We start from the raw sequence: 24829 nt of genomic DNA on the forward strand, positions 1-24829 counted from the left end.
GTTTGTTTCCGAGACACAACCGCCGCCGTGATTCGGTTAAGCTTCTCCGTCATGCAACAACCAGGCAACAACCACCTTGACGTCCAAAATGATTTGAGTGAGAGACAGAAGTCTTCATTTCATCCCCAGTAGAAAAGACAACCTCAAGCCTATATTTATTCTCATACTTCTTTGTACATCATTTACTCACTGAATTCCCCCCCCATTTCTTCCGACTCCGACATTTTTGACACCCCAACCGTATTATTTGTTGAGGGCTTCTATTCATTTCCGTAAGCACATCACTGGTTACCCCGTTTTGTAAACAATATCAGGCGACTCGTCATTCACAAATTTCAAGGCCTACAATAAATGACCATATGGTACCCGTAGATAAAAAGACATTATGCGCTAGGAGAGCTGAGCGAGTGAATGGAAGTGTGGTCCGTCCAGAGTTCGGCACCAAACTGGAAGCTCCAAGTCAAAACCATCCCTGGCCAACAAAAATCACCGCTCAAGCCACCACAAAACTCTTCTCCCCCCATCCGTACTTCCTCTTCAACCGCCGCGAAAGGATGAGCAGCCGGTATTCCTCGAACTGCGACTTGTGGGGCCGGTGCACCGTAAACGACTGTCTCAGTCCCAAGCTCTTGGGCGGGACAAACGTGTAGACGGACCCAAACTTGGGTAGGACAGAGAACCCCAAGTTAGCCATGGCCGCCATAAAGTCCGCCCAGCTGACAGCTCCGCGCGATTGGGTCTTGTCGAACAGCGTTAGGAATACATCGGCTGCTGATGCGCTCACCTCGAAGGTGCGGAGTGGCTGCGCGGATTCCTCTGAAGACGCCTCAGCAGCAGGGGGGGCCTCAGTCGGGACGATTTCGTAGATGGACGAGTGTGCAGGGCGCGTCTTTTCCTTCTGTCTCCGCTGCTCGACGCGCTCCTCTTGTGGCTGCAGGGCTGGCACGGGGATGGGCGTCCAGTCCATCATTTGTTGATGCTGAACGGCTTGCGCCTTCGCCTGTTCCACTCTCTTGGTCTTTTCCATCTGGTACTGATCCTCGAGGACGGCGAAGCATTCGCGTACCAAGTCCTCGTATAGGAACCCCATCTTGGTACCGACCTTGTCGATGACGAACTGGTCGAGCTTCTTTAGCGCTCCTTCGGACATGCCCGGCTCCAGTAGGTTGCCGATGGGGAGAGCGAAATCGAGAAGGTCGACTTGGTCCTTGAGTTGGACTACCTCGGCCTCGAGGTCCTGTGATCGCGAGACAAACATTTGCCCCTTCGTGCGCGAGACAGACGGTATCGAAATGGCGGGAGAAAGGTCCTGGATGAAGCTGATGACGACAGCAAGGTCGCTCAGCGCATCGGCCTCCCTTGCCTCAATCCGATCGCGAGCCGAGGGGTGCGAGTCGTTAAACTCGGTCAGTTTCTTAAGCCAACCCGCGGCATCCTGCGGGGTCGTTTCGGTTTGGCAAAGGCGCATCATGTAGTAAAGCTGCGCATCAGCCTTCGCGAGTTTCTTCACGTTGCACTTCATGAAGACGTGGGCGTTACCAGCCCTGTCGTGCACGCCAGGCTGCCGTTTGAAGAACTGGGAGCCCGTGCCCGTCTGAACATGGCGCTTGAAGAGGGCCTGAGCACGGGCGAACTCGAGGTGGCAGACGTTGGTTACCTCTTGCAAGGTAATGGCACGGTAGATGTCATCGTCAGCGGCTTTGGTGTTTAGAAGGTCGAGAAGTCGATAAATGTAGTCCCAGATGGCGGCTCCCTGTACCGCACTGTGGATCGCTTCGAGAATAGCGCCGCTGATGTATCGGTCGCTGTGGGCAGGTAACCGGCACCCTTGCTCGTCTGCGATCAGCTCGGGCCGGGTAAAGAACCAAATGTTGACGGCGTGGGCAAGTAGAACAGGCTCGGCACAGAGTAGACCAAAGTACTCGTCAAGTGTGTCCTTTTGCTCCAGGGCGCTGGCGATTAGGTCCGATAGGGAAACCTCCTCCGGCAGCCGATCTTGGATAGTCAGCTTTGCTAAGGCCGCTGATGCCGCCTTGTCGGACTTTTGGGGCATGTCCTTGTTCGCTCTAGTTTGGGATCCCTGGTCTAGGATGTCGTCAATGAGAATGACGAGGCACTGCGTCAGATAGAGTTGCCTCTGCAGGATGAGCTCTCCCCTTGACTGGGGGACACAAAGGCCGGCGCCGATGGCAGGCGCAAGAGCAGCCGGGAGCTCGCTCATAGCACCACGCCGTATTTCGAAAGACTCGCCATATTGATTCTCGTCCAAAAACAGGGTGAAGCATCTGTCGAATCTGCGTACGTGGCGGAGCCCTCTTGTCTGCTCCATCTCAGTGATGAATGCGTGATCGCCCAGGCCGCCGTGGTTGCCTTCGCAGTACTGTCGGAACAGAGACGTGGTCGCGCGGTGCTTGATGAGGTCGAGGAGGAAGTCGGGTCCTGAATCTGCGATGTCGCGCAGATTGCACTCCGGGATGAACTTGTGGACATTGCCCAGCGAGGTATCCGTCGGGTGTCTCAGCACGACGCCCTCGGCGGCGCCAGCCCGCAAGCATGCTGCACGCTGGGTCGCGTCAAACGATCGCCAGAGGGTCTGGATTGCTTCCTCGTGTTTCTTGTATTTTCGGCCAAGGTCTGCATGCAGCTCTTTCAGCAACCCCACGTTCGTTGTCGCCGCGTTCATGACGGCGACGCCCAGGTTCGGGTGTCAGGGTCGCGGGAAAGCAGGAAGGGGAATGGAGTACGGGCGAATGGCGACGCCGCAGGCGATGAGTGTGTAGGCGGCGAAGCTTTTACTGTTCTTCAAAGAGAAGTGCAAGTGTGCGAGACGGTGAAATGGTTTTCGTCACGGCGGCGACCTTGCTACTGATAGTAGTCGAGGCGGGGCTGCACTTTACCCCGCCTGGAACCTGCCTGCCGGAATACACAGGAGGCCGTATGTATCGGGTACTTAGATGCCGTTACACAAAGTGATGTGAGCGTCATCAGGCGTGATCCACGAAAAACAATGCGGGTATAGTTAAGGTCAGAAAATAGGAAGGCCACCACCCATCTTGGCACCCAAACTCGCCCAAACTCGGGTTGGGTACTCTGTGAGAATGCGCCACTTTCATGCAAGAAGGTACGGTTTTACATTGAAACTATATGGAGCAAAGCATTTTCTATTTTGTCACTCGTGGTGGGTGACTGCATTGGCTTCAACTTGACATTCAACCCTTCCCATACAATTCTCCACACCAAAGTCCGAAAAAAAGTGATGGACTATTTTCCGACCCCGATTGTACCTAAGATACCGTACTTTAGACGGGCAGAGGTCCTCGTGCCTGGAGCGGATCACCACGATGAGTGAGGCTGGGAAACGGAATGGGGAAACAGCGAAGTAAAAGACTGAGCTCGTACAGGATAGGAAAAGAAATAGCAAAAACTTGGGATTCGCAAGGAAAGGATCTTCGGCGATTCGAGGGAGATACGGTAAGGTATCTTACCCTCTCAAGCTCGTCGTGGTTGGCAAGACAAACTCCTCTGTGGCCAACCTCCACTCCAAGTTGTCTCTTTGGAGTAGATGAATGGAGTCTTGAAACTATATTTCGACTGGGTGCAGGTTCATCCGCCGCGAGTCGATGGCATCGCCGCATCCCCACCACCCTCCGGGTGTACATGCTCCTGTCAATCTTCCAGCCAGGTGCCGTGCATGTAATCGTCTCTTGCATATCCTGCTCGTCTGCCAAGCTTCCCTCTCATCCTAGATCGTATATTGACCATGTTGGATTGCTTGTAAATGATATCGTCGGTCGGTAGACCAGAATTCATGGACGATATCCTTCTCAAGGGATCGTCCACTTGAGTTTCCTTTCGTCGACAAGTGCCTCAACAGCTTCAGTTGCAAAACGTTGAGTCACAGACCCGAAATAGTACTGGTAGATAGGTACTAAATGGTGTTAGCGTCACCCTTGAGGCCGCCCTAGCAGCTCGAAAACCGGAAGTCCCCCAATAGGTAGTGTAATAGCTTTGCTGTGATGGAGCGTATCTGTGACATGGTGAGGTCTAACGTTTGGAGTTGACTGGCAGCCATGTCCATCGACAGTGGGCCTGCGGCCATGACTGTTCGACTGCTCATTGGACTTCACACAGGGGCTTGTCGTGCCAGGAGGTCCCCTACTCTGGGCAACTTATTGGGTAGGTATGTGACGGCTTCTGGGTCTTGGCTATTTATAGTAATGGGTATCAGACAACCTCACCGTGACATTATTCTGGCTCCCCTCGTTCGGTTCCCAAGTCCTGGTTTCCAAGCCTGAAATACCAGTCGGCGAAGCTTGCGGATCCAGAGACTTATACCATGTCCGCCAGCCCACGTCCGTGTGATATAGAGCCATTGCGAGGAGGGCAAGCAACGCAGATATGAGTCCCAAGGTCAGGTACACGACGGCAAACCCCAGGCCGGGCATCTTGCAGTACGGCTGACCGCCGGCGTAATGCTGCCACGCGGCCACGGTGACGCCGCCGATGCGACCGAAGCAGCCATACGCGATGGCGAGGAGAACGAAAGGACCCCCAAAGAGCACCGCCGGGAACGCCATGAAGCCGTAGAAGAGAACCGACATAAACCACGTATCGTTTGGCCGGTCGAACCGCCACAGCAGCAGCGCCAGCGCCGCCCCGACCACCACCACAACACCCACCACCATGACCACCAACCCCACCGCCGCCCGCCGCGTGCGCGGGAAGCAATACTTCCCCACCAACAAACACAGCCCAATCAACGCCGTCGGCAACGACGGATACGCCCACAGACTGACCCCCCACCGCCTCGGCGAATACTCGGGCAGCGTACAAGCCTGATACACCGTCACACCCACCACAGCCAGACTCAACAAGTCCGCCCCGACGCAGGTCACCAGCTTCCAGGTCGTAAACTCGGGCGCGCGCCCGTCCCGCTCGCGCCGCACGCCCAGGTAGTACAGCGCCGCGTACTCGCCCGTGCCGCGGCCCGCGACGAGCGCGTACAGCGCCGCGCACCCGGGCGCGTTGGACCGCAGGCACGCCCATGCGATGGCGAAGAGGAAGCCGGCGAGGCCGACGCGGTCGTTGGCGTCGGCTGCCGCGTCGGGCTTGGGGTTGGTGGTGGTGTTGTTGCGGTTGTCGAGCTGGTTTTGATACTGGTGCGGGTCCTGGTACTGGTGCTGGTCCTGGTACTGGGGGTTATCATCAGACTCCCGTTTCTTCCACAGCAGCGGCAGGTCGAACAGCCACCAGGTAAGGTGCACGATGATAAAGGTCAGGATCAGCGACGCCCATGTCAGCGGCGTGACGCTGTCGCAGGTGGCCGGGTTGTGCACGTCAGGTATGGTGCGGCATGAGATGTCGGTCCGCGGCTCAATGGTGTAAGTTGCGGTGGTGTATCGCGTCGTCGTCCCCGTGTAGACATCCAGGGTCTCCCCGAACGCCACGCGCGGCTGGCCGGGCGTTTGCGTGTACGTGGTTGTTTCCGTGCTGCCCGGGTAGTAGTCGGTCGAGCAGGACGCGCCGACGAAAGATACCCCGGGCGGAACTGTCTGGCCCGGACCGAGGGTGAAACAGCGTGCTTCGATGGTCGCCGGGTAGGTGTGGAGTATGGTGGTCGGCGCTGTGTATGTTGTGGTGGGCAGGAACGCGACCTCCCCGCTCGAGTACTGCGCCGTGTAGGTTGAGGCAGGTCTAGTCACTGCGAGACATGTCGTGGAAAGGGACAGTGTGGAGGTTGGGATAGCCATGGCCGCGGCTTTCCATGGACGTGAACATGGACCTCACAAGTTATGTGCCCCGCGACGCACCAGAGCCTTGTGCTTGATATAAAGCTACCCGGAGGAAAATGAGACCGTCTGACTGGGCCCGCAATTCACAGCCGCAGCCTGTTGATCAGTGCCAAAAAAGGCAGGCGACCAGATCCTGCGCCAAACCCATGCAACCCCTTGATCAACACCAAATCCCACGAGTTCACAATCTCGAGCAACTCCCTCACGCGTCGTGAGGGAGGCCCATCCAACTCTTCCTCCTCCATACCCCCCAACCCTCACAACCTTCTTCAAGGGGGTTGGCCGAGCGCGCTTGCCACAGTATGCACGGTGTGAGTTCTCTGGACAGGAGAATGGGCTTTGCCTAGCCGTTTTCCATTCACTAATACACCTAGGATGCATCTCGGTCGCCTATCGCGCTCGAGATACGTTTCTGTACTTCGGAAGGTCCCGCTGCCGATATCTGGGCTTGGAGCCTTGGACTGTGTCCTCTTCGCCCTCCTTACTTTTACCGAGTCTTCGGCCGGGGCTTCGGAAGACTAACACCTGTGTCCGCCGTGCTACAAACTGAGACGTGCGGAGGGGACGTATGCCCGAGAAATGGAAGTCTGTCACATCCGCCCAAGGACACTTGGACACGTCACGCCTTGTTCACAAACTATTTCGTAGGCAGCCTGAACGTCCTAGTCAGCGGCTAGGTCGCTCCATATCCCGGATTCATTAGATCATTGGATCCCGCGGTGTCGAATTCGCCTACATCAGGTACCGAGGCATGATTCCTGGAGAACTTGTGGGAAACATCCTAGAGGTCCATGGATAAAAGCAACCTAATATTATGTCAACGGCGGCAATGCAGCTCGGGCGGTAGGAGTAGGATATCTCCGGAGTTATACTATCGGCATCGCATCCGTTGGAGATATCTCTAACCTGCACACTGGCTCTCCCGTACCCTATTTCACCCCTGGCCGGAAAGCAGACGCGATGTTGATCTTGCACTTCATTCTAACCCGGCCGTCATATATCGCGTAGCCTTACCCATGTTAGCCCCGCTGCTCCTCCACGTTGGACAAGGAGTAACTCACATCGCAGGTCTCGGTCTACAACCTTGATAACCATGGTGTAGGTCACCCGGTAGTGCCGCTTGCCCACCGGCTTGCCATCCTTGTTGAACCCTCTATCCACAGGCTGTATCAGACCCTCGTTGCGGAGAAAGGTGAAGTCGACGACGATTTCTCCGACTTCTTCGGCGCCGGCATTTTTGGGATGGCTCAGCTGGTAGTGCGAGTCTTTGGATCGGTCTGACACGTACAGGACCTCCCTACATATCAGAGATCGCATCGGAAAACAGTCAAACGTGTGGCTGCATAGAAATGGGGTGCATGTCCAGACAGGTTCGACTTCTTGGCCCTGGGCGCTCATGTCGTTGATTAGCTCCGAGGCCAACAAGACGGCCAGGCAGGATTGGTTGGCGTTGGGAAGATGCAAAAAGACACTAACCAGTTTGAGCACCCAGTCTATGGTGTTAAATGCGTAAGCTTGCCCATCGTGGGGGTCATAAGCCCTCTTCCCCTCGACATGCTCAGGGAACTCTCCCCATATTTCTGTTCGTAGGATTCCGTAGCTGGACCTGGCGTATCTCCGCGGACCTCGCTCTTTGTTAAAGGCGCGGAGTACAGCACCGCGAGCAACCGCGGTGGCTCTAAGATGCATCAGCATGCATCTGAGATGATGGGGCATGTAAGTGCGGATATGAGGACTGGACGTACGTGTGGGGTGGATGTAGAAAGGTTGGCAGTGGGCAGTTCTTTTGCTCACAAATGCTTCTAAGGCGACCGCTAAGATACTTCCGGAGTGAGACTGACCCAGCAAACCCACCGATGAGAAGAACTTTCTGGATTTCGCGTTAGCCTCCTCTCAAGAGGAGACGTTAAAGGGGGGTGAGCTTGACGGACCTCAATCTTGACGTCCTTTTCCAAGGCCTTGCCAATTTGCTCTTCCATGATAGACCCAATGCCATCCATACGATCGAGGAAGATCTGCTTGATCTCATTCCTGACAGACAGTCAGTAAATTAAAGGTTCAGCCGTGGAAATGCGGTGGTGCAACCGAGAACGTACACGGGAACCTTCAAGCTGCCCCGGCCGAAGCCTTTCGCAGGATCGGGGCGAAGACCAGGGATATCGAATTGCTTCGTGCCCTTTGCCGAATAACAGTTGAATATCCGTTTGAGTCTGTACTCGAAGTCGGTGATAATGATCTTTTCGATACAGCCGCTGATCGTTGTGTCCTCGCTCTCCAAGTATGTTTCGTCGGCAAGGCGACGTCGAAGGAGCTCACGGAAGCTTTCATTGATGTAGCTAGATCCGTAAAGACCACCTATTTTGTGTCAATAAGCCTCCTTGGGATTGCTAGATGATTACTCTGATGCTTACCACCCGGCGGTACCACTTCTCGGGTGAGACGCAACGGCGTGGTGGTGCTCACGGTGTAGGTATTGGCGTCAACAGTCCCGCCTCCTAGGAGGGTGAGTATTAGCGATACGCGGTTACGCAACATCAAAGGTTCTTTCGAGGTATGTACCTGCGTCCAAGAGGACAAATGTATCGCCTGGCTGATGACCATGCATGTTAGCAAACTGCCCTGTGGCCGGGAAATTTCGGTTGATTCGAGGAGACATGTTACCGAGATATCGCGCGATTCAGCTAGGACAAATGCAGCGGCTGCTTCTGGTTCAGAGACAATGAAGAGATTGTCAATATTATTGTTCTCAACGTCGACGCCTGAAAACCCTGCCTGACCCATGGCTATTGCCATGGCTGTTTGCATGTCCCGACAGGCCTTCTGGCTCCAGATGGCCGGGACGCAGAGGATAGTCTCCAATTTGTAGCTGTCGTCAAACCCGGCATCTTCGAGTTCTGCTTTTGCATGCCGCAAGAGGCACGTCAGGAAATCGGCGATGACATCGCGGGGGTCCTTGATGATCCTTCTCCGTTTGAGCTCCTGGAACGTCACGCCTAGTTCGTTCCGAATTGTTTCCGTCCGCTCACTGTTGTCGAGAAGGAGCTTGAAACGAGCCAGGGGTTTGTTCTCCGGATTGGCGTGGGTGGCAGATCTACCCCAAGCCTCGTGCGCTCCGTATCCCCAGCGGAACGAGACTGCCTCGTCGACAGACATCTGATCCGAATCGTAGGCGTCCTGCCCGCCAAATATGGTTAGAGGGTCGTCCGGATCTGCTTCAAACTCGCCGATGGCAGGCTCCGGTACGTCCTCCCGTTGATCCTCTGTGGAATCCTTCCCCCTGGCCACCAAGTCTTCCTTCTTTCGAAAACCTCGATCCAACGGGTATATTAATTCCGTCGGTACCTCACTTCGCATTTCGTCGTCTAACCCCCCAAAGGTTGTGTCGTCGGGATAGCTTTGTATCGTACGTATGCGCGTGGGATCGAGACAGCCGGCCGACTCTCCTGGTTCCCCTTCAAGTGCGACGTATGCAACCGCCGAGTAGGTGGTTCCAAAGTCGACAGCCATGATTAGACGTTTGGACGAATCGGGCACTTCTGCGTCATCCAGAAGGTGATCTGGAACATGCTCGGGTACGACGTTGTCCATGATGCTTGGGCGACGGTGGATGGGAATATCATCATTCTCAGCCAGGGTCACTGTCGATTCTCTGGACCTGTCCATCGCAATGCTGGGAGGGCTCTAAAAGTGGACGAAGAAGAGGCAGACAGATCGTTGGAGTAGCCGCTGCTCCTAATATGCCCAGGTATCGAGGTACAAGTACCTTTGCGTGGTTGGCCTCAGCTCTCAGCTCAGGCTCACTTCCTGCCAATGCTCCCCCCTGTCCCCTGGCCGAGATGTCCGGCCGCGATTTGACTTGACACAGGCTCTCCCTGCTCGGCGCCTCGCAGCACTGAACAGGCACACTCCTGCCAGTCAACGAAGGCAAGCAAGGTCTTTCCGCGACACCCACCCGGCGTCACAATGTCGGCAGCCAATCACGGAGGCAGCCAAGATGCATGTTGGTGATTGGGATGCATGAAACGAGCTGCGTAAGAAGCGCCACACACACGTCGCGTCATAGCCTGCAGGGGGCAAGGCTGAATTCAGCCCGGCGCCCCGTCGTCGGAGTCGTGGCCTTCCAAACATGTACATAATTACCGCGCCATTCCCGGCTCGGGAGAGTGACTCCCGTGTCTCCCACCAGTCGCCGTCTCGTGATATACGTCGACAGCCGTGCTCGCCGCTCAGAGCCATGGCGAGAGGATTGAAACATCGCAGCAAACCCCGGCCGCCGACGTTCGTTTGGAAGCGGAACGATATCAACATTCTTCTGGCGTGCCTGGACTATTGCCTCCAGTACGATCTTGACTTTGAGACCATAGCAATTGCCCACATCGCCAAAAGAACGGGCAAACAAGTGACGGCACAGCTGATTCAAAGGGCACTTAAGCAAGAAACTAGGCGGTATGGCCGCGAAGGGCAAGGGACGGTTCAAGACCTTCTCTCCGAAGGGTCTATTTTCCTCGAAGGCTACGATGATACCGATCGTAAAAATATTCGCGAGCAGATCGGCCGTATTGAACCACCTCAACTTCGGTACCGGTTGAGAAGCACATCTATGGAATCGCCATCCCGATCTCGCACGCTCTCTTTGAATCGCCCTCAGCGTTTAGAGACATCGGCTGTGACCAACCATTCCCCGCCAGAGTTGGTAGGGCTAGACGTGTTGGTCAATAAGGGCGAAAGGCAGGTCCGTACTCCCAACCAAACCGAAAATACCTGATATGATGCCGACTAAACCGAGCTCTAAGACGGCAGCCCATGGATCGACTTCTCAGCGTGGCAACAGGGCACCAGGCCGGGAAAGGACAAGGACTGCGTCCCTACCATCAAGAGTTAAGACGGAACATGGTCAAGGTCAATGCCAAGGTCAATCTGCCGAAATCCTCCCTCGCGTTTCGCCAACGTCGACCGCAGCAGCAGACAACGGATCTCGGGTGGCAGAGCTTGTGCAGGAGCTGCAGAGGACTGCGAGGGAAAACAAGGAGCAGAAAGACTACATTTTCACACTATCCAACCGGCTGTCCGAAGCAGAATATGAATGCGCCAAAGTACGAGAGAGCGCGAGGAAGGCGGCTGAATATTGCGACGACCTTGTTATGCAGCGAGACCTCCGGTATGAGAATTCTGTACTCAAAGGCCAACTCGGGCAGATGACTAGCCAACGGCAGACAATCGACCTCGCTAGCACCGGCTCGCTTGGACCCTCCCCTCGGACCATTTGGCAGGAATTCGAGTGCATCGCCACGGATGTCAAAGATGCATGCTCATCGGTGGACATCACGATCCCCCCCGCGTCCGCTGGCACCAGCGCCCATAGGGGACAGGGAAGTAAGGAGCCAGAGTCCGAGTCCTGGATGCGGCGCGCGGCCCATTGCAGCCTCGATCAATACTTGTCGTCTTTGGCTATGGATACTAGCGTATCCGAGTTCCATATTATTAGAGCCCTTGTCGCAGCGGGGATCAGCCAGTTGGTGTTCGAGTCGAAGTTCCCGGATCTCGTCGCCAGGGAGTCGCCAATGCTGGACCAATATAGGAAACATATATTTGCCCGAGGTAATCCTAGACACATACCAAATCACTAAAGCCTGCCAACTAACCGATATACAATGTAGCTGGGCCACAGACGCTGGAACAGTTCGAAATCCTAGCCTACAAGTCCGTCATATCCGAAGGATACTTTGTATCACACATTCTCCAGACCAGCGCGAAGAGCCTCGCCAACAAGCTCTACAACGCCCTGGCACATCTGATCTCGCCCAACGACGACACGATGATCGGCGCCGAGCCGGAGGGCGGGAGCGTATTCCCAGCCGAAGAAGCCCACTCGTCCAACATTGAACGCCCCGTGGCCAGCCTCTTTACCGAGGCCTTCACCCGAGCTCTGACACTTAAACGGGAGCTAGCCCTACTAAAGACCAAGTATAAGCTGGTCTTCTTTCGACCGGGCGACCTGTTCAACACCGACACCATGATTAGAGACGGGGACGGGGATAGCGCTTTTGTCCCAAAACGGGCATTGGGCAAGGAGGTAAGGAAGGATTGGCCGAGGCCGCGTTATATGGAGAAGAACTCGAGGATCAAGCTCTGTCTCTTCCCGGCGCTGTACTCGAGGCGGAAAGAGGAGCTGACGGCGGAGTTTGGGATTGGGGTCGATGTTCAGAACTGTTTGGTTGATTGTGATAGCTTCATCGCCGACGACCAGGTCGATGTGGGGGATGGGTCCTTCTCTTTGGTTGCTAAAGGAGTTGTGTTGGTCTGAAAGGTTCAGATACTGAAGCCAAGAAAAGGGTGCATTACAAGCGACTAGACTGTAAGGCGTACGTAGTAGGTAACCGAGCTGGACCGTCATCAGATATCCGAGGCCAGGGAGAACGTCTCAACGAACACGTCGCAAAAAAGGGGCTCCAGTTTCTTTTCCCGGCGGTGTGCTGCGAGGGGAATTACCCTGCTGCCAGATTCTGTACCGCTACACCTTGCTGTCATTTAGTTGTCTACTAGTCTACCTAGGTACTAATAATTAAGATATCTCCTGGCTAATTAATACCTTCTCCCTCAAGACAACACCTTAACGCTGGGGGACAAGATACCAACAAAGAAAAAGACAAAACACAATCTCACACAAACAAACCCATCACTCTCTCAAACTCGTCATCACCACCCCTTACCATCTTCCCCTTCTTTGCAGCCTTCCTAGCCTCTATATCCCGTCGCACCGCCTCTTTGGCAGCATGCCTCGCAACGCTGATGGCAGTGGTCATCCCAAATATCGGGCGCTCGTCGCTGGCCCCCTCCACACCACATTCAGCATCGCTTATCGGCAACTCGATCCCCTCCCCCTCCCGACACCGCACGATCGCGACCTCAACCCCCTGATACGCCAGGTCCTTGACGGCCCCCGCAAAAGCCCACCAGATGTCCTCGTCCTCGACGGGCTGACCGCGCACCGTGCGGAAGGGCAGCCCCCTCTCGAGCATATTCTGCAGCCGGTTGGTGGCCATCTCGATGGCGTGCTCCGAATCGGTCGCGATGACCAGGCGAGCACAGTGGCCGAAGTCAAACGGCGTGATCTGCACTGCCGCGAGGAGCGCCCGGGCCGCTACACGGTTGGGGGTGGCCTGGAGGCGAGTCTTGGGTGCGGGTTCTTGGCTCGTCGACTCTTGTTCAGGGCCGGCGGGAACGTTTGTGCTTCCAGCGCCGGTGCCGGTAGTCATCGCCTGCTGGCTTGTCTCTGCAGGCTCAGCCTCGAGCTCGGAGTCGGAGTCGAACACGGGCTCGTACACGGGCTCGCGCCGGACGGCTTTTTTCTCCACTTCCCCCATCAGAGCTTCATCGTTATTCTTATCCTCTCCCCTATCATCCTTCTTCCCATCACCCTTCGCGTCCTTCCCAATGTCCACACTCCCAGAGGCTGTCTGATCGTTGATCCCACCCTCCGCCTGCATGTCACGAACGCGCTTGTAGTTCTTGACATACTCCTCATCCGAACACTTATCATTCTCAGTCTTCCACCAAGGCCGGTACCGAGAATCGACGAAGCCAAATTGGCCCGGGTCGATATCCAAGGGTAGACGCTCCAGCGGCATGCTGTAGGTCCCCCCAAGCAAGGAACACGCCATCGTATACTCCCCCGGCTGCTGCACACTCCGGCCGTAGCCGCGCATGGGTTTCTTCAGCGCGGCGGCGCACAGCCCAACCAGGCGTACATCCGCCGGCTGGAGAGACTGTTCTGCAGCGGCGTTCGACAAGCGCGCCTCGGCGTCGTGCACCCTCTGCCACTCGGGGTACTCGTGAAAATGGGTCGTGTCCTTGGTGACCAGGCCCACGCCCCCGCGGTCCCGGACGCACACGCCCGCGGCGAACACCAGCATGGTGCGCTCCGGTTCCTCAATGGGTACGTGCTCATGTTGTTGTTCTGGGGCGTCAATCTCGCGAACGAGCGTCCACCTCCGCTCCGGGTTCTCCCCTTCCCTGCCCTTCCCCTTGTCCTTGTTCCCAGCCGCCGCCTCCGTGGACCCCTCCCCTTGTTCATCTCCCTCAACCCCCCCTCCAACCAGCACCACCTCCCTCTTCCCCACCTCTCTCTTACCCCCCACCCCCTTCAACCCGTCCCCCATGCTCCCCCCCACCCCAACCCCACCCCCTCCCTCCTCCAAAAAGAACCTCCCCACAAACCGCCTCCGCACATGCGCCGCATGCGCCTCCCACCGCCCGCCGACGTCCGGCGCGCGCACCCGCTCGCACGGCGCAAACGCCGCCGTCAGCGCCGCGCAGAACTCGGCGCGCGTCTGCCTGTCGCGCTCCCCTGTCGCGAGGTAGCGCATCACGGGTGTTGTTGCGCGCTTTTGTGGTGAGGGCGGCGCCGGCGCCGTTGGGGTTATTGGCGGTGGGTTAAGTGCGGTTGTGGGTGGTGTGGGGGGGTTGGGTTCGAGTTTGCCTGCGCCTGTGCCTGCGCCTGTGCCTTTGCGTGTGGGCCTGTGCCTGCCGCCGTTGCGCTTTCCGGGTGGTTTGGACTTGGGCTGGAGTACCGCTGCTGTTGAGGATGTGGATGGGTGTGGTGACAATGGTGATGCTGTTGATGATGGGGCTGCCAGTGCTTCAGAGGGAGGTGATGGCGCTGCTTCTGGGGTCTCGCACAGGACAAACGTGACGAGGCGCGGGAGGAGGACCTCCCACTTGCGCGAGGCCGGGGGCGCTCTGTCCTTGTCCATCTCGTCGGGGAAGCGGTCGACGTACAGCTGCGTCAGCTCGTCCGCTGTGGTGATGTTCTGGTCGCGGATGTCCTGCCGCTCGCGCTTTGCCGGCCGCCACATGCGGCTGCATATCCGGTCTATGTACGCCATCGTCCGCTGCATCCATTTGCGACCTGTGGTGCTTTGGTTGTCATGCCGTCCGACGCAGAACTTGGAGAGAGAGACGGCGCTCGGGTGTAGCGTCTTGGGGTCCCTGGGGGTCGCCTTGAGGTCGAGGAGTTCCGCCGCCGATATGGGGAGGACCCGGGCCTGCGGGGGGAAGTTGAGCATGCATGTTCGCAAGGTCAAGAACGAAATAATTCGCTGCGAGGTGATCGTGTGTATGCGATTATCAAAGTCTTCCTGGTCGCGTTTGAATGTGCTCGTGGCTATCTTGTTAACAGTGGAATTAATTGCCGCCACCGCATGGGGTGACTCGCTCCCTAGGCCTACCCCTAATTAGTACTCGCTTCGAACGGCTACCCCTCAGAATCGGGAACCCAGACCTTGGATCGTTTGGGGCACCTCCACGCCCGCGTGCCTGTTCTGGTGCTCGTTGGACATGTTTGGCTCCTTCCTTGGCACGATGAGAATAATCGGGTGGGCTTTGTAGGTTTCTATCAATACTCGGGGTAAGGCTGTAACAAGTGAAGATCGAAAAAAGGTTAGTATGGGGTGTGAGAGTTGGGAGGGAGAAGCGAGAGTGGGAGATAGTGGGAGAAACTGGGACAGGTGCCTCTTCTTGATTCTTAGAGATGGTCATGAAGCAAGGTAGGAGCTAGTAAATGATTGATGCCCACAACTTTAACTCCACAAAACGCAGCTGCCGCCGACTGCCAAATTGAAATCGAGAACAGTTATCTTGTGGACTGGCTGGGAAAAGGGGGGGGGGGGGGGGGGGGGGGGATACGGGGCCGGGCTAGGGAAGGGTCAACCGGTAGCCTAAGGGAAAGCAGGAACGCGAAAGGAAATCACGAAACTAGGGGGTGGGGGAGAATTATAACCCAATTAGATGTAAACATTCTGATTTAGAGATGTGAACTGCGGTTTTGATACGGTGACTTTCTCTTGGTTTGTTAGCAGGCAGGCATAAAGACTGGTAGGGTAGAGATCATGAAAGAATCGGTTCAGGGCTCACAGTCCAGCGTCGAGCTCATTCATGGAAAGCTCGGGAGCGAACACGACACCATTGTAGGTACGATTGCGTGCCTACCTAGGTAGACAGGCATGTATCAAGGAGAATAATGTCAGAGGAGAAAACGCCAAAAGTCTGCGACGGCGCTGCTATGAGACAGTGAAAGACATCAAAGATACAAGCTCAGTGGGTCATGGTGAGGGAAGAAAGGAGACTGGTGGTGTGGGCCTTTCACCCAACCAAAAGAACGGAAAGGAAGTCGTTTTGCAGTGGTCATGGTTTCCGCAGGTATTTATTTACTGCCCCTGAATGAAGCATTTTTGATGGGCTTGGCAGGGCAACGCGGGTCACTTCCTCGCGTTGGCTTCGCATTGTTGGGAAGCATGGCAAATGTACGATTTAAACACACGAAATTATATTGCTGATTAAATAGTGGGCGACCAAGAAGAAATCTAACGCCAACGCCACCTCCCCGGCCTTGGGCCATTGTATCTAGGGTTCCTGGTATCTCTGATGGTAACGGGTAGGGGACGGACGTGGGAGTTGGGTGTAGGAGACGGTCTGCCACGCAACATGTTAGTATGTGTTTTCTCTTGCAATTACTGGTGAGCAGAGTAGCACGCACCACGTCTCGCTGCACCAGAATCTCCTCCTGCGACTCGGTCGCGTCCGAATTCGAGCCGGTCACGGACCTCAGGTTGTGGCTGTCTCTCCTGAGCGAGCTGAGGGCGACGCTCTTGGCGCTTTTCACGCTCTTGTGGGTGCCGAAGGTGGAATCCTTCCTTTGGGTGCCTCGGGAGCCGTCGCCGGAGCGGTTTTCGGAGGCGCGGACGGTAGTTGTGATGAGGACTTTGAGGGCGGGGAGGGTGCCGACAAGGACGGCTGCAAGGAGTTAGTTGGATGTCATGAGGTGAGTGCCGTGACCTGGGATCAACCGGCTGGGTAAGGAAAGACTTACATATCGACGCCGCCAAGGTGGACCAGGTCATGAGTAACGTCAAGTTGACAAACCCTTGTTGGGCCAAGCTCTGGTTCGCGCGGATGATGGCGAAGACGATCATGACAAAGCCCAGGCTAAACACACACACCAGCCCGACTTTTTGCTTTAGCGACACCTTCACGTTGTAGATCAGGCGCAGCGGCATCGCCATGATGCAGACGTCGGTGAAGACGTCGACGGCGGTGCTGAAGTAGACGCTAAAGTTGCTGGACCATACATTCTGGGGCCCCGCGCATTTGTTGAAAGCGAAGAAGTTCCTGACATCAGGCCCGCACGACAGCAAAAGGGTGGTCACGCAACCCCCATAGGCGAGCAAGGTGAAAACGGCCAGGACGAACCAGGCGCGGCGGTACCACGTCAGGTCGCGGAATAGACGCCAGTACAGAGCGAGGAAGGCGGCCTTGACGGACCAGAGCACGGTCCAGAAGAGGATGACGATGGGGAACTGGAAGCGCAGGTAGCGTTCGGTGTGGGCGATGACGGTCTCGAACGACGTGATCGGGATGGCACCCGACAGCACACCCGTGATGTAGTACTGGCTGGGGAGTTGGATGGTCTCGAGGACGCACAGGGCCAGCAGTGCGGCGAGGGCGAGGAAAATCCAGCAGTCTTCCAGCGGGGCAACCTGGCGGGTCGCAGGAGATCGGATGCGAATGACGGTGCGCAGGGCGACGAGGAGGAAGGCGGCCGAGAAGGAAACCCAGATGAGGATGAGGAGCGACTGGTTCGAGAGGTCTCCGCCATCGTCGGAGTCGGTCGAAGCCATCGAGGTCACACAAGATTCGGTCCCGTCTCGGTGGCCACGGACGCGGGTGTCTCAGTCTCGGTGTGCAGCATGGCACGGTCTGGGGGCGGAAAGGATGGCCAGGTCTCAGAGTTCAACCAGGGAACCCGGACGAAGCCCAGCAGGGCGGAACGGCTACCTTTTGTATATACGGCGCCATAAACATGTCCCGATTGTGGGGTTTCCGACCGTTGATAAACCATCACATCTCCCAGTTGGTTCCGCGCGACCCCTCGCCTAGATCAGCGAGCTCCCATGAAGTCCCACCTCGAAATGGCATGATACGTGCTCAGAGCATGAATTTCTTGGGTCGCTTGCGAGAACAATAGGGGATATCGCGTGCCAAGAGCGCCGGTCCCGACCAACAAAACTGCACACCATCCGCTTGCCACCCCTGGCTGCCGCCGTCACACATTCCCACAGCATCTGATGGTTGCGATAGGCTCGAGGGGCTCCAATATTCTGGCGGCACAGATTGCGGGGTGGCCTGCAATGGCATCTGACTGGTCGTGTTGGATGGCCTCGATGGCCTGGGCGGCGCTGAACCCCCGCGTCGTGATACAACTGTGGCTCTCATTGGTTCTTGGTGGTGTTCGCCTCTGGGACTCGAAGACCAATGGCAAGCCGGAGGGACCTGGACGGCAGAAGGGAGTGGTTCTGGTCACGGGATGGGCGGCAACTGTTTTTATTTCCGGAGTCGAATCGCCGCCGTTATAATCGCATCGCAGGCCATCCGTTTGCCTGGCTGAACTTCAGCCGTCCCCAGTTAGGATCGCCGGTTCTGCTGCACGCAATCGCATGGCTCGCAGGATGGTTTGTCTCCCGCAGCAGCAGCAGCAGCCCACACGGATTGGCACAGCTTTGCACAATAAAACCGTTCCGGTGTCGTCTTGAGGGTTGGTTAGTGCTGTTGGTCGTTGTGAGGAATCCATCATGTGTTGTTAAAGTAAGCTGGGTAGAGTCTCGAGGCAGCTACACGAAACACGCGACCAAGTATTGGAAGAGGAAGCGAGAGAAGACTGGAAGGAAAATGGGGTGAGTTATATGCCGACTCATATCCATTTGATGTGGAATAATGTTGTGGTGGAGAGGGAGGTTGACGAAGTAAGAAGGGGGAGGTGCACGGGTTGTGACGGGGCTTATTTGACTGGATTTTGAAGGCGTTCTTGTTGGAGGATGTTGGGTACGCGCAGTGTGGTTTTGTTCAGTATGTCAATTGTACCCCCACTACTTTCCAAAAGCTCGCAAATCTTCCACCATAACTTTGTCCCCGACAATCGTCGGATGGGTTCCCTGAATGACAAAAACAACCCTAGCCCACTCGCAGTTGCTTGGGTTCCGCCAGCCGTGCAGCGTGTTCCTTTGGACGATAACGTCGCCGGCCTTGAGCATCCGGGTCTCGCCCGAGTCCATGATGGCCTCGATAGATCCAAAAATGACGATGCCAAAGTCTATGGTCTCGTGCCGATGCAGCGGCGAGGTGCCCCCGGGAGGCCAGTCGCAGTAACGGAGAATTGTAACCCCGGGCTCTGGAAACATGATGGCCGCTTCCTCGGCCACCCGCTCCTGGATCGCCTTGATATCGGATTCGTTGTTCAAGTTGACCGGTGCCGGTTCGAATGTTTTATATGCCTCGTAGTAGAGCATACCAGGGATATCGTGCGTGGTGATGGGCCCTTGCAGGGCGGAGGAGAAGACGGCGTTCCCTTGGGCGTCGTGCGTTGTCACGTACCGGTTGGGCTCGCCGAACGGCGGGAGAGCCGTCTGTGTTTGTTTCGTCCCCATGCTCCTCTTGCCCAATTCCCGGAGGGGGTAGCCTTGATGCCGGACCGGCCAAGCTTTGCAGCTTGGAGCTAGGCAGAGAAATATGGTGGCGACAAAGAGGTAAAGCATGATGTGTAGATAGTGGCAGAGCCCACACTTCATTGCGCATGATTGAACAAGGCTGCTCCGGGGTTATATAAGTAGTTTACTGCCACGCGCTTTAGCCTGCGCATTATCATGGCTGCTGCAGTCAGCAATTGTCATGCAGGCTTCGGACTCGATCAGAGAATGCGGCAGGCAAAGCTTTTGCTTTCTTTGAAGCTTACCAGCGAGTGGACGCTATCTCCTGCCACCGGTTCCTTCATGTTGCAAGCGCGACCAGCGGTTCTATCGAATCTCCGACCCGTGTCTGCAGCTCTCGAGCAAGTTTTTTACCTGCAGCAAGTACGGTAACGATCATAGCGCGGTCGAGAGTCCGAGGGCAGCGTGCGGGGATTGGGTTAGTGGCGCTGTTGCATATGTCGGCAGCTGCACTGCTCACAACCCATAGTCGCAACCGCAAGGTCGCAGGTGCCATGGACCGCGGGGAACAAGCCAACCAGGAAAGGAGGCCCAGGGCGGACCAATCGGCGAGGTCCCGGCATGGAAGGCTCGGCAGCTCAGTGAGAGACCGACTCTTGGTTCCTCACGCAAGCCATATCACGACCATGCCTTGCAGTCTGACCCTTTCAGCCGCAGGTTTGTAACACACGGCCCGACGCGCTGAGGAAGGTGACCAGAGGCAGCGGACCGGCCCGTGCCACGATTTGGTCACTGAGGTTTGAGATGCTGAATTGGCCCAGAGCACTCGAGGAGGAACTCGACGCTTCGGTGCGGCGACATCGTCTTGTGCTACCTAAGCCTAAGGCTGTGGTACGGGGTGTGAGTAGCTAGTCAGCTATCTTGGGAAAAGGATCGCTAATGGCTTAAAGATGGAAGCCGGAGGTTGGGAAGGAAAGAAAGAATAGGTTTATACTTAACTAAAGAGCTTAGATTGTAGGACGTGTTTAATAATGTTCGTGAAGCGTGACTTATAATCACGTTAAAATTCTGGATTGGTAAAATCGAATTGTATAGAGGTTCGTTCCCGAGGTACCGTAGCGAAGGTTTGGACGGAGCACTCCGGCCGCCAGGACTGTCAGCGCCAGTCTCGCAGTGGCCACAGGTCCCGTCGAAGGCCCGCAGCTTAGGATAAGGACGGGAAAGCCAGCGCGTGCCGTTTGGGGCTATACTTATAGAGCTATCCGCTTTCTATCGATGGGAAACTTTAGCCGAGGAGGACCGAAAAGACCTCTAAGGCCGTGCGGCGGCGGTACATGGGATCACCCTAGCTCAGGGAAGAATCAGGCCGCCAGGCGAAGCTCAGGACAAATCAACCGCAGCTCACCCAAGCTCACGCTGGCTCACGAGCAAAAAAGAAATTCCGTATGCTGAAGGGCCATAGTTGGGACGGCAGGAAGGAGCCTGAGAAGCTGAGCGGCAGGGTAAACATCAGATGGAAGGGCACCTTGGCAAGCCTGAGTATAAATATATTTCCTGCTCCGCGATTCTCTGGGCGTTGGACGCCTGCCGGGTCAGGATTTGTTAGGTAAGCAACCCCTCATCAAAATCAACAATTCGCGGCTGACAACGGCAGGCACAATGCGCGTTCGCCAAGCTCAGCCCGACACGCAAAGCAGACTCGGGCAAGTTCCACGTTCCTCACTGCCTGAACCACAACCTGGAACCCTCAATCCAGGTGCGCGTGGCTGCAATTGAGGCCGGGCATCAACGGCCCCAACAGCCTCGTGTTCGGGGCGCATTCTCAACCTTTTTTTCCTGAGCATCGCCCGCCTTTCCCTGCCATGCATGATGTCAGGCCTCGAAACCGCCAATCCGGGTCGACCCTCACTGTCGGTTTCGGCATTTTTGGTTCGCTGAGAGCGATCGAGCCACCCCCAGCTCGAAAGGCCCCGGCAGCAAGACTCCCGAACACGTCACCCGGGCGGTCCTCCATGCGGCTTTTGCATGCACTTTCTCGAACCGGATGCAGCCGAGGCAGCTTCGTTGGCAGCACGAATACCCTTCCGACACATCGGTAACATCGAGCGATATGCGTAACGTTATGCAGAACTGATGGTCCGTCTTGCTTGACCTTCTTGGACTGTCTCAGCCTAGTGTGCGCCGCTGCCATGGAAAGGCCCCCGTCGTTCATGTCGCGAACCCTGGTTCCATTGGGCGAGCCGGTGCTGCACGCCATGGTTGACCGCCACGTTGCCGAGCCGATGGACTGGACCCAGCACAGGGATTACGGGAGGATGGAAAGAAAAAAAAAAATACCGACACTGGCAGTGGTTGCGACATGCCGACGGAATGACAGCACAGACCGATGGAGGCGGTACTTAAGATGCTCGTCGCGCCCTCGCGTCTGGCCCAGCCCCGGCGAGAAGAATCTGGTGGATTCCGAGACACCATGCAGACGCCATGTTCCGATTAAACATCACCATACTCGCACTCGCATGGGCTCTGCTCCAGACCCACCTCTCACCAGTGGCTATCCCGCAAGCGCACGCCTGGCCAACACCATCAAAATGGCTCCCACACTTCAAGAGCCAGCGTCCCCAAGGTGATTATGCGAAGCGCAATTTCAAGACGGTCTCGAGCATCTACAACCTCACCGTCTACCCCAACCAGGTGCCCATCTTCCAGCACGGCGGTGCGGGTGTCCCCGACGGCCTCTTCAGCAAGGACGTGGTAGGGCGGGTCGACCCCGTCGGCAACTTTACCGGATTCGAGGATTCGATCGAGTACTTTTTCGCCCTGGCCCCGCTTCCCCAAGGCAACGCGGCCAAGGCGGCTATCACTGGGTACCAAATCACCGAGTTCAGTTCCCAGTGCGGTGACGTGGCCTCCTCGGTGGTGTACCTCTACTGCAGCGTCGTGGACCCGGGCGGCCCCGATGACGGCAAGAAGCTGCCGCCACTCAAGCAAATTGCCTTCTGGCGATTCGACAAGGACGGCGCCGTGGTCAAGTACGACGCCTGGATCGTCAACCTCAACAGCTGGTTCGAGGCTACTGCCGGTGCCGCCGTCACCGACCCGTTCTTCCGCGCCGCCAGCATCACGCAGATATGCGCTGCCAGTCAGATGCAATGCCGTGGGCCCAACAGCCAGTGGCACAGCATCGCAGAGTGCGTGGCCACGTTGTCGTTGAAGCGGTACGGTTCGTACGACGAGGCGTGGGGCGATAACATCGTGTGCCGGACCATCCACCTCGTGCTCACCCAGGTGCGGCCTGATGTGAGTATCCCCACCACTTGGCCATCTTATCAGACCGGCTCGGATCTAACCCAATGCAGGTTCATTGTGCTCACGTCGGGCGAACGGGAGGCGGCAAATGCGTCGACGTGCCGTATCCCGAGAACTACTTTTCCGACGAGACGTTGTACGGGGAGCCCCCGGGTCAGACGTTTATGTGCCATAATGATTGACGACAATCCACGATGATATGAGACGAGAAACGGGAAACGCTAATGGGAAATGGAAAACGACTTAATGTGTACACGTAAATAGAGCTTACGACGAGATGAGACATGAGGGGTGGCAGCAATTGATTTCTTTGACGCACAGTTTTGTGCCACGACGCAAATCCGGACTCGTATCTGATGGTTCACAAAATAAATGCATTTCCATGACTCCCAACCAAACCTTCCATTTCCCAAACCTGACGCAGCGATGCCACGACCCGACCATTATGCCGAACCCCATCAGCAAACTTACCGCACGATAGCGTTATATCGGCGGTCTAGCACTTGGCCACTCGCTCATCTCCTGCCCTCGATGCACCCGCTCTTCATACTCCACAACCACCTCCTCAGTCGCGACAATCTTGCCCGGTGGCGGCGTTGGCGGTAAATCCACGCTGAACGAGCTCCCCCGTCCGTCTGCGTCCCCAGGTACTGACATCTCCTCTTTCGTAACAGCACCGCCGCGCTCACTCACTCCGACCACCAAACTCCACCTGCTCAACCCGCTCAGCCGACTCAGCCCGCCGACCGAACCTCCCCCGTCCTGCGATGCCTTCCCTCGATGGTGGCCACGAACACACGAACGAGAATGAACCCGCGCCTCCCGACTCCACCTCGACGCCGACGAACTCACACTGGCACTCCTCCCCCGACTATGACTATACTGCCCTGCGCTGCTCACCACGGTACTACTCCTGCCGACCCTTCCAGCCCCACCCGCATACATTTCCCCCCCGAGAGCAGGAAGAACACCATCACCACCACCACCCCTACCACCCTCCATAGACCCCAACTCCCGAAAAGAGTGATAAAACCCCACCGTCCCCGGCGGCGCGGGACGTGCGTCGCGGAGGAGTGCCCGCAGGATCGGGATCGATGCTGCCACGACTGTGATGGCTGGCTCGGCTGCGCCTAGTATAACCAGCATGGTTGTTGATTCGGTGAAGGTTGCGTTGGAGATTGTCGGGAGCTGGGAGGTTTTGGCGATGGAGATTATTCCTGCGCTGTGGCGGAGAAGGGGGTTAGTGTTGGGCGTTGGGGTGGACTAGAATGGGGGGACTAGAATGGGGTGGATGGGGATGGGGCAGAGGCTGGGGTGATGAACGAAAGCAACCTACAAAACACCCATGCTCATCGCCACCATCACGCCCACCTTCTCCTTCCGGTTCATCGTCAACGTCCAAATAATCTTCCACGGGACCACGGCCAGGACAATATCCATGGCGCCCGAATATACTACTAGCTGTCAGTACCATCTCCAATCTGTTGCAAACACGCATCCACTCACCGGCGGTAAAGATGTTATACCGAATTTGTATCTCCTTTGACCAGCAGTTTCCCTCCAAAAAAGGGTGCCAAATCTTCTCGATCGGCGTGCACTGCGCCCAGGTAATAGCAATGGCCACCCCGAGGCAGGCATTCACCGTGATGATGAGAAACCAGACAAAGGCCTTGGTCCACCCGGACGAGATGCGCAGCACAGTGACGGCAAACGATGTCTTGCTCCACAGCGCGGCGAGGATGGAAAACGAGCCGGCCAGGTTGGAATATAAAAGGTACACGTCCAGGTTGTTGAAGTCGAACTGTCTAAACGGCCGGCCGAAGCCGAGGTTGACGGAAGCCGAGATGAAGGCGCAGGCTGCCACCAGAGCGATCTAGACATCTGGGGGTTAGGCCACTGGAGTTGGAATGCTACCAAGTAAGACTCGGAGCACTCACCCATGATCCAATCAAAAGATAATCGTCCCACCATAACCCCCTGTGTCTCAGAAACTTGCAATACACACGCAGCGCCAAGAAAGCAGAAGACAACGCCGTCAAGAACCATATCACGAGGTTGATCTGCGGGCCGAGGTTCGTCGAGGCGGGCAGTCTGGGGGTGCTCTCCTGGTCCTGCACCCCGTCCATATCCGTCACCACCATCCCCGCAGTGTTGTTTTGGAAGCCCGTTCCATGTTGGCACAGCGGCGAAGAGAGTACGGTCGACGAAATCGTGGACGTGGGAAACCCGGTCGCCGAGACAGCGAGGTCCGTC

The 24829-nt window shown here is 56.6% G+C and overlaps 10 protein-coding genes across 10 annotated transcripts; 3 read left to right on the top strand and 7 right to left on the bottom strand.

Moving 5' to 3' along the window:
- Window positions 1-119: 119 nt before the first annotated feature.
- Window positions 120-2849, bottom strand: B0H64DRAFT_408724 (uncharacterized protein). Its single transcript, XM_062804671.1, has one exon. It carries the CDS (start codon window positions 2681-2683, stop codon window positions 494-496), a length of 2190 nt encoding a protein of 729 aa, XP_062655528.1. The 5' UTR covers window positions 2684-2849; the 3' UTR covers window positions 120-493.
- An 863-nt stretch (window positions 2850-3712) lies between these two features.
- On the bottom strand, window positions 3713-5818 carry B0H64DRAFT_435725 (uncharacterized protein). The gene is made up of 2 exons (XM_062806153.1): window positions 4239-5818; window positions 3713-3914 (listed from the first exon to the last, which is right to left on the bottom strand). The coding sequence occupies exons 1-2, from the start codon at window positions 5748-5750 to the stop codon at window positions 3825-3827; spliced, it is 1602 nt and encodes a 533-aa protein (XP_062655529.1). The 5' UTR covers window positions 5751-5818; the 3' UTR covers window positions 3713-3824.
- Window positions 5819-6595: 777 nt separating this feature from the next.
- Window positions 6596-9773, bottom strand: B0H64DRAFT_243944 (uncharacterized protein). Its single transcript, XM_062799890.1, has 9 exons — window positions 8454-9773; window positions 8352-8382; window positions 8204-8287; window positions 7889-8147; window positions 7724-7823; window positions 7538-7662; window positions 7269-7470; window positions 6854-7178; window positions 6596-6801 (listed from the first exon to the last, which is right to left on the bottom strand). Exons 1-9 carry the CDS (start codon window positions 9453-9455, stop codon window positions 6722-6724), a joined length of 2208 nt encoding a protein of 735 aa, XP_062655530.1. The 5' UTR covers window positions 9456-9773; the 3' UTR covers window positions 6596-6721.
- Window positions 9774-9977: 204 nt separating this feature from the next.
- On the top strand, window positions 9978-12548 carry B0H64DRAFT_408729 (uncharacterized protein). Its single transcript, XM_062804672.1, has 3 exons — window positions 9978-10524; window positions 10586-11390; window positions 11450-12548. Exons 1-3 carry the CDS (start codon window positions 10027-10029, stop codon window positions 12094-12096), a joined length of 1950 nt encoding a protein of 649 aa, XP_062655531.1. The 5' UTR covers window positions 9978-10026; the 3' UTR covers window positions 12097-12548.
- B0H64DRAFT_468940 (uncharacterized protein) lies at window positions 12392-15362 on the bottom strand. The gene is made up of 2 exons (XM_062807778.1): window positions 15073-15362; window positions 12392-15015 (listed from the first exon to the last, which is right to left on the bottom strand). Exons 1-2 carry the CDS (start codon window positions 15128-15130, stop codon window positions 12452-12454), a joined length of 2622 nt encoding a protein of 873 aa, XP_062655532.1. The 5' UTR covers window positions 15131-15362; the 3' UTR covers window positions 12392-12451.
- Window positions 15363-16193: 831 nt separating this feature from the next.
- On the bottom strand, window positions 16194-17467 carry B0H64DRAFT_446023 (uncharacterized protein; the record flags this gene model as incomplete). Its single annotated transcript, XM_062806885.1, has 3 exons — window positions 16194-16262; window positions 16327-16583; window positions 16660-17467. The coding sequence occupies 3 exons, from the start codon at window positions 17465-17467 to the stop codon at window positions 16194-16196; spliced, it is 1134 nt and encodes a 377-aa protein (XP_062655533.1).
- Window positions 17468-18006: 539 nt separating this feature from the next.
- Window positions 18007-18678, top strand: B0H64DRAFT_244020 (uncharacterized protein). Its single transcript, XM_062799891.1, has 2 exons — window positions 18007-18520; window positions 18595-18678. Exons 1-2 carry the CDS (start codon window positions 18102-18104, stop codon window positions 18641-18643), a joined length of 468 nt encoding a protein of 155 aa, XP_062655534.1. The 5' UTR covers window positions 18007-18101; the 3' UTR covers window positions 18644-18678.
- A 34-nt stretch (window positions 18679-18712) lies between these two features.
- On the bottom strand, window positions 18713-19270 carry B0H64DRAFT_420208 (cupin domain protein; the record flags this gene model as incomplete). The annotated part of the gene is made up of 1 exon (XM_062805442.1): window positions 18713-19270. One exon carries the CDS (start codon window positions 19268-19270, stop codon window positions 18713-18715), a length of 558 nt encoding a protein of 185 aa, XP_062655535.1.
- Window positions 19271-21751: 2481 nt separating this feature from the next.
- B0H64DRAFT_377578 (uncharacterized protein) lies at window positions 21752-22758 on the top strand (the record flags this gene model as incomplete). Its single annotated transcript, XM_062802531.1, has 2 exons — window positions 21752-22567; window positions 22627-22758. The coding sequence occupies 2 exons, from the start codon at window positions 21752-21754 to the stop codon at window positions 22756-22758; spliced, it is 948 nt and encodes a 315-aa protein (XP_062655536.1).
- A 239-nt stretch (window positions 22759-22997) lies between these two features.
- On the bottom strand, window positions 22998-24702 carry B0H64DRAFT_426989 (uncharacterized protein; the record flags this gene model as incomplete). Its single annotated transcript, XM_062805756.1, has 4 exons — window positions 22998-23798; window positions 23913-24030; window positions 24083-24449; window positions 24514-24702. The coding sequence occupies 4 exons, from the start codon at window positions 24700-24702 to the stop codon at window positions 23060-23062; spliced, it is 1413 nt and encodes a 470-aa protein (XP_062655537.1). The 3' UTR covers window positions 22998-23059.
- Between the last annotated feature and the right edge of the window lie 127 nt (window positions 24703-24829).

This window comes from Chaetomium fimeti, assembly GCF_033439085.1.
Source record: "Chaetomium fimeti strain CBS 168.71 chromosome Unknown B0H64scaffold_8, whole genome shotgun sequence".
Taxonomy (NCBI): Eukaryota; Fungi; Ascomycota; class Sordariomycetes; order Sordariales; family Chaetomiaceae; genus Chaetomium; species Chaetomium fimeti.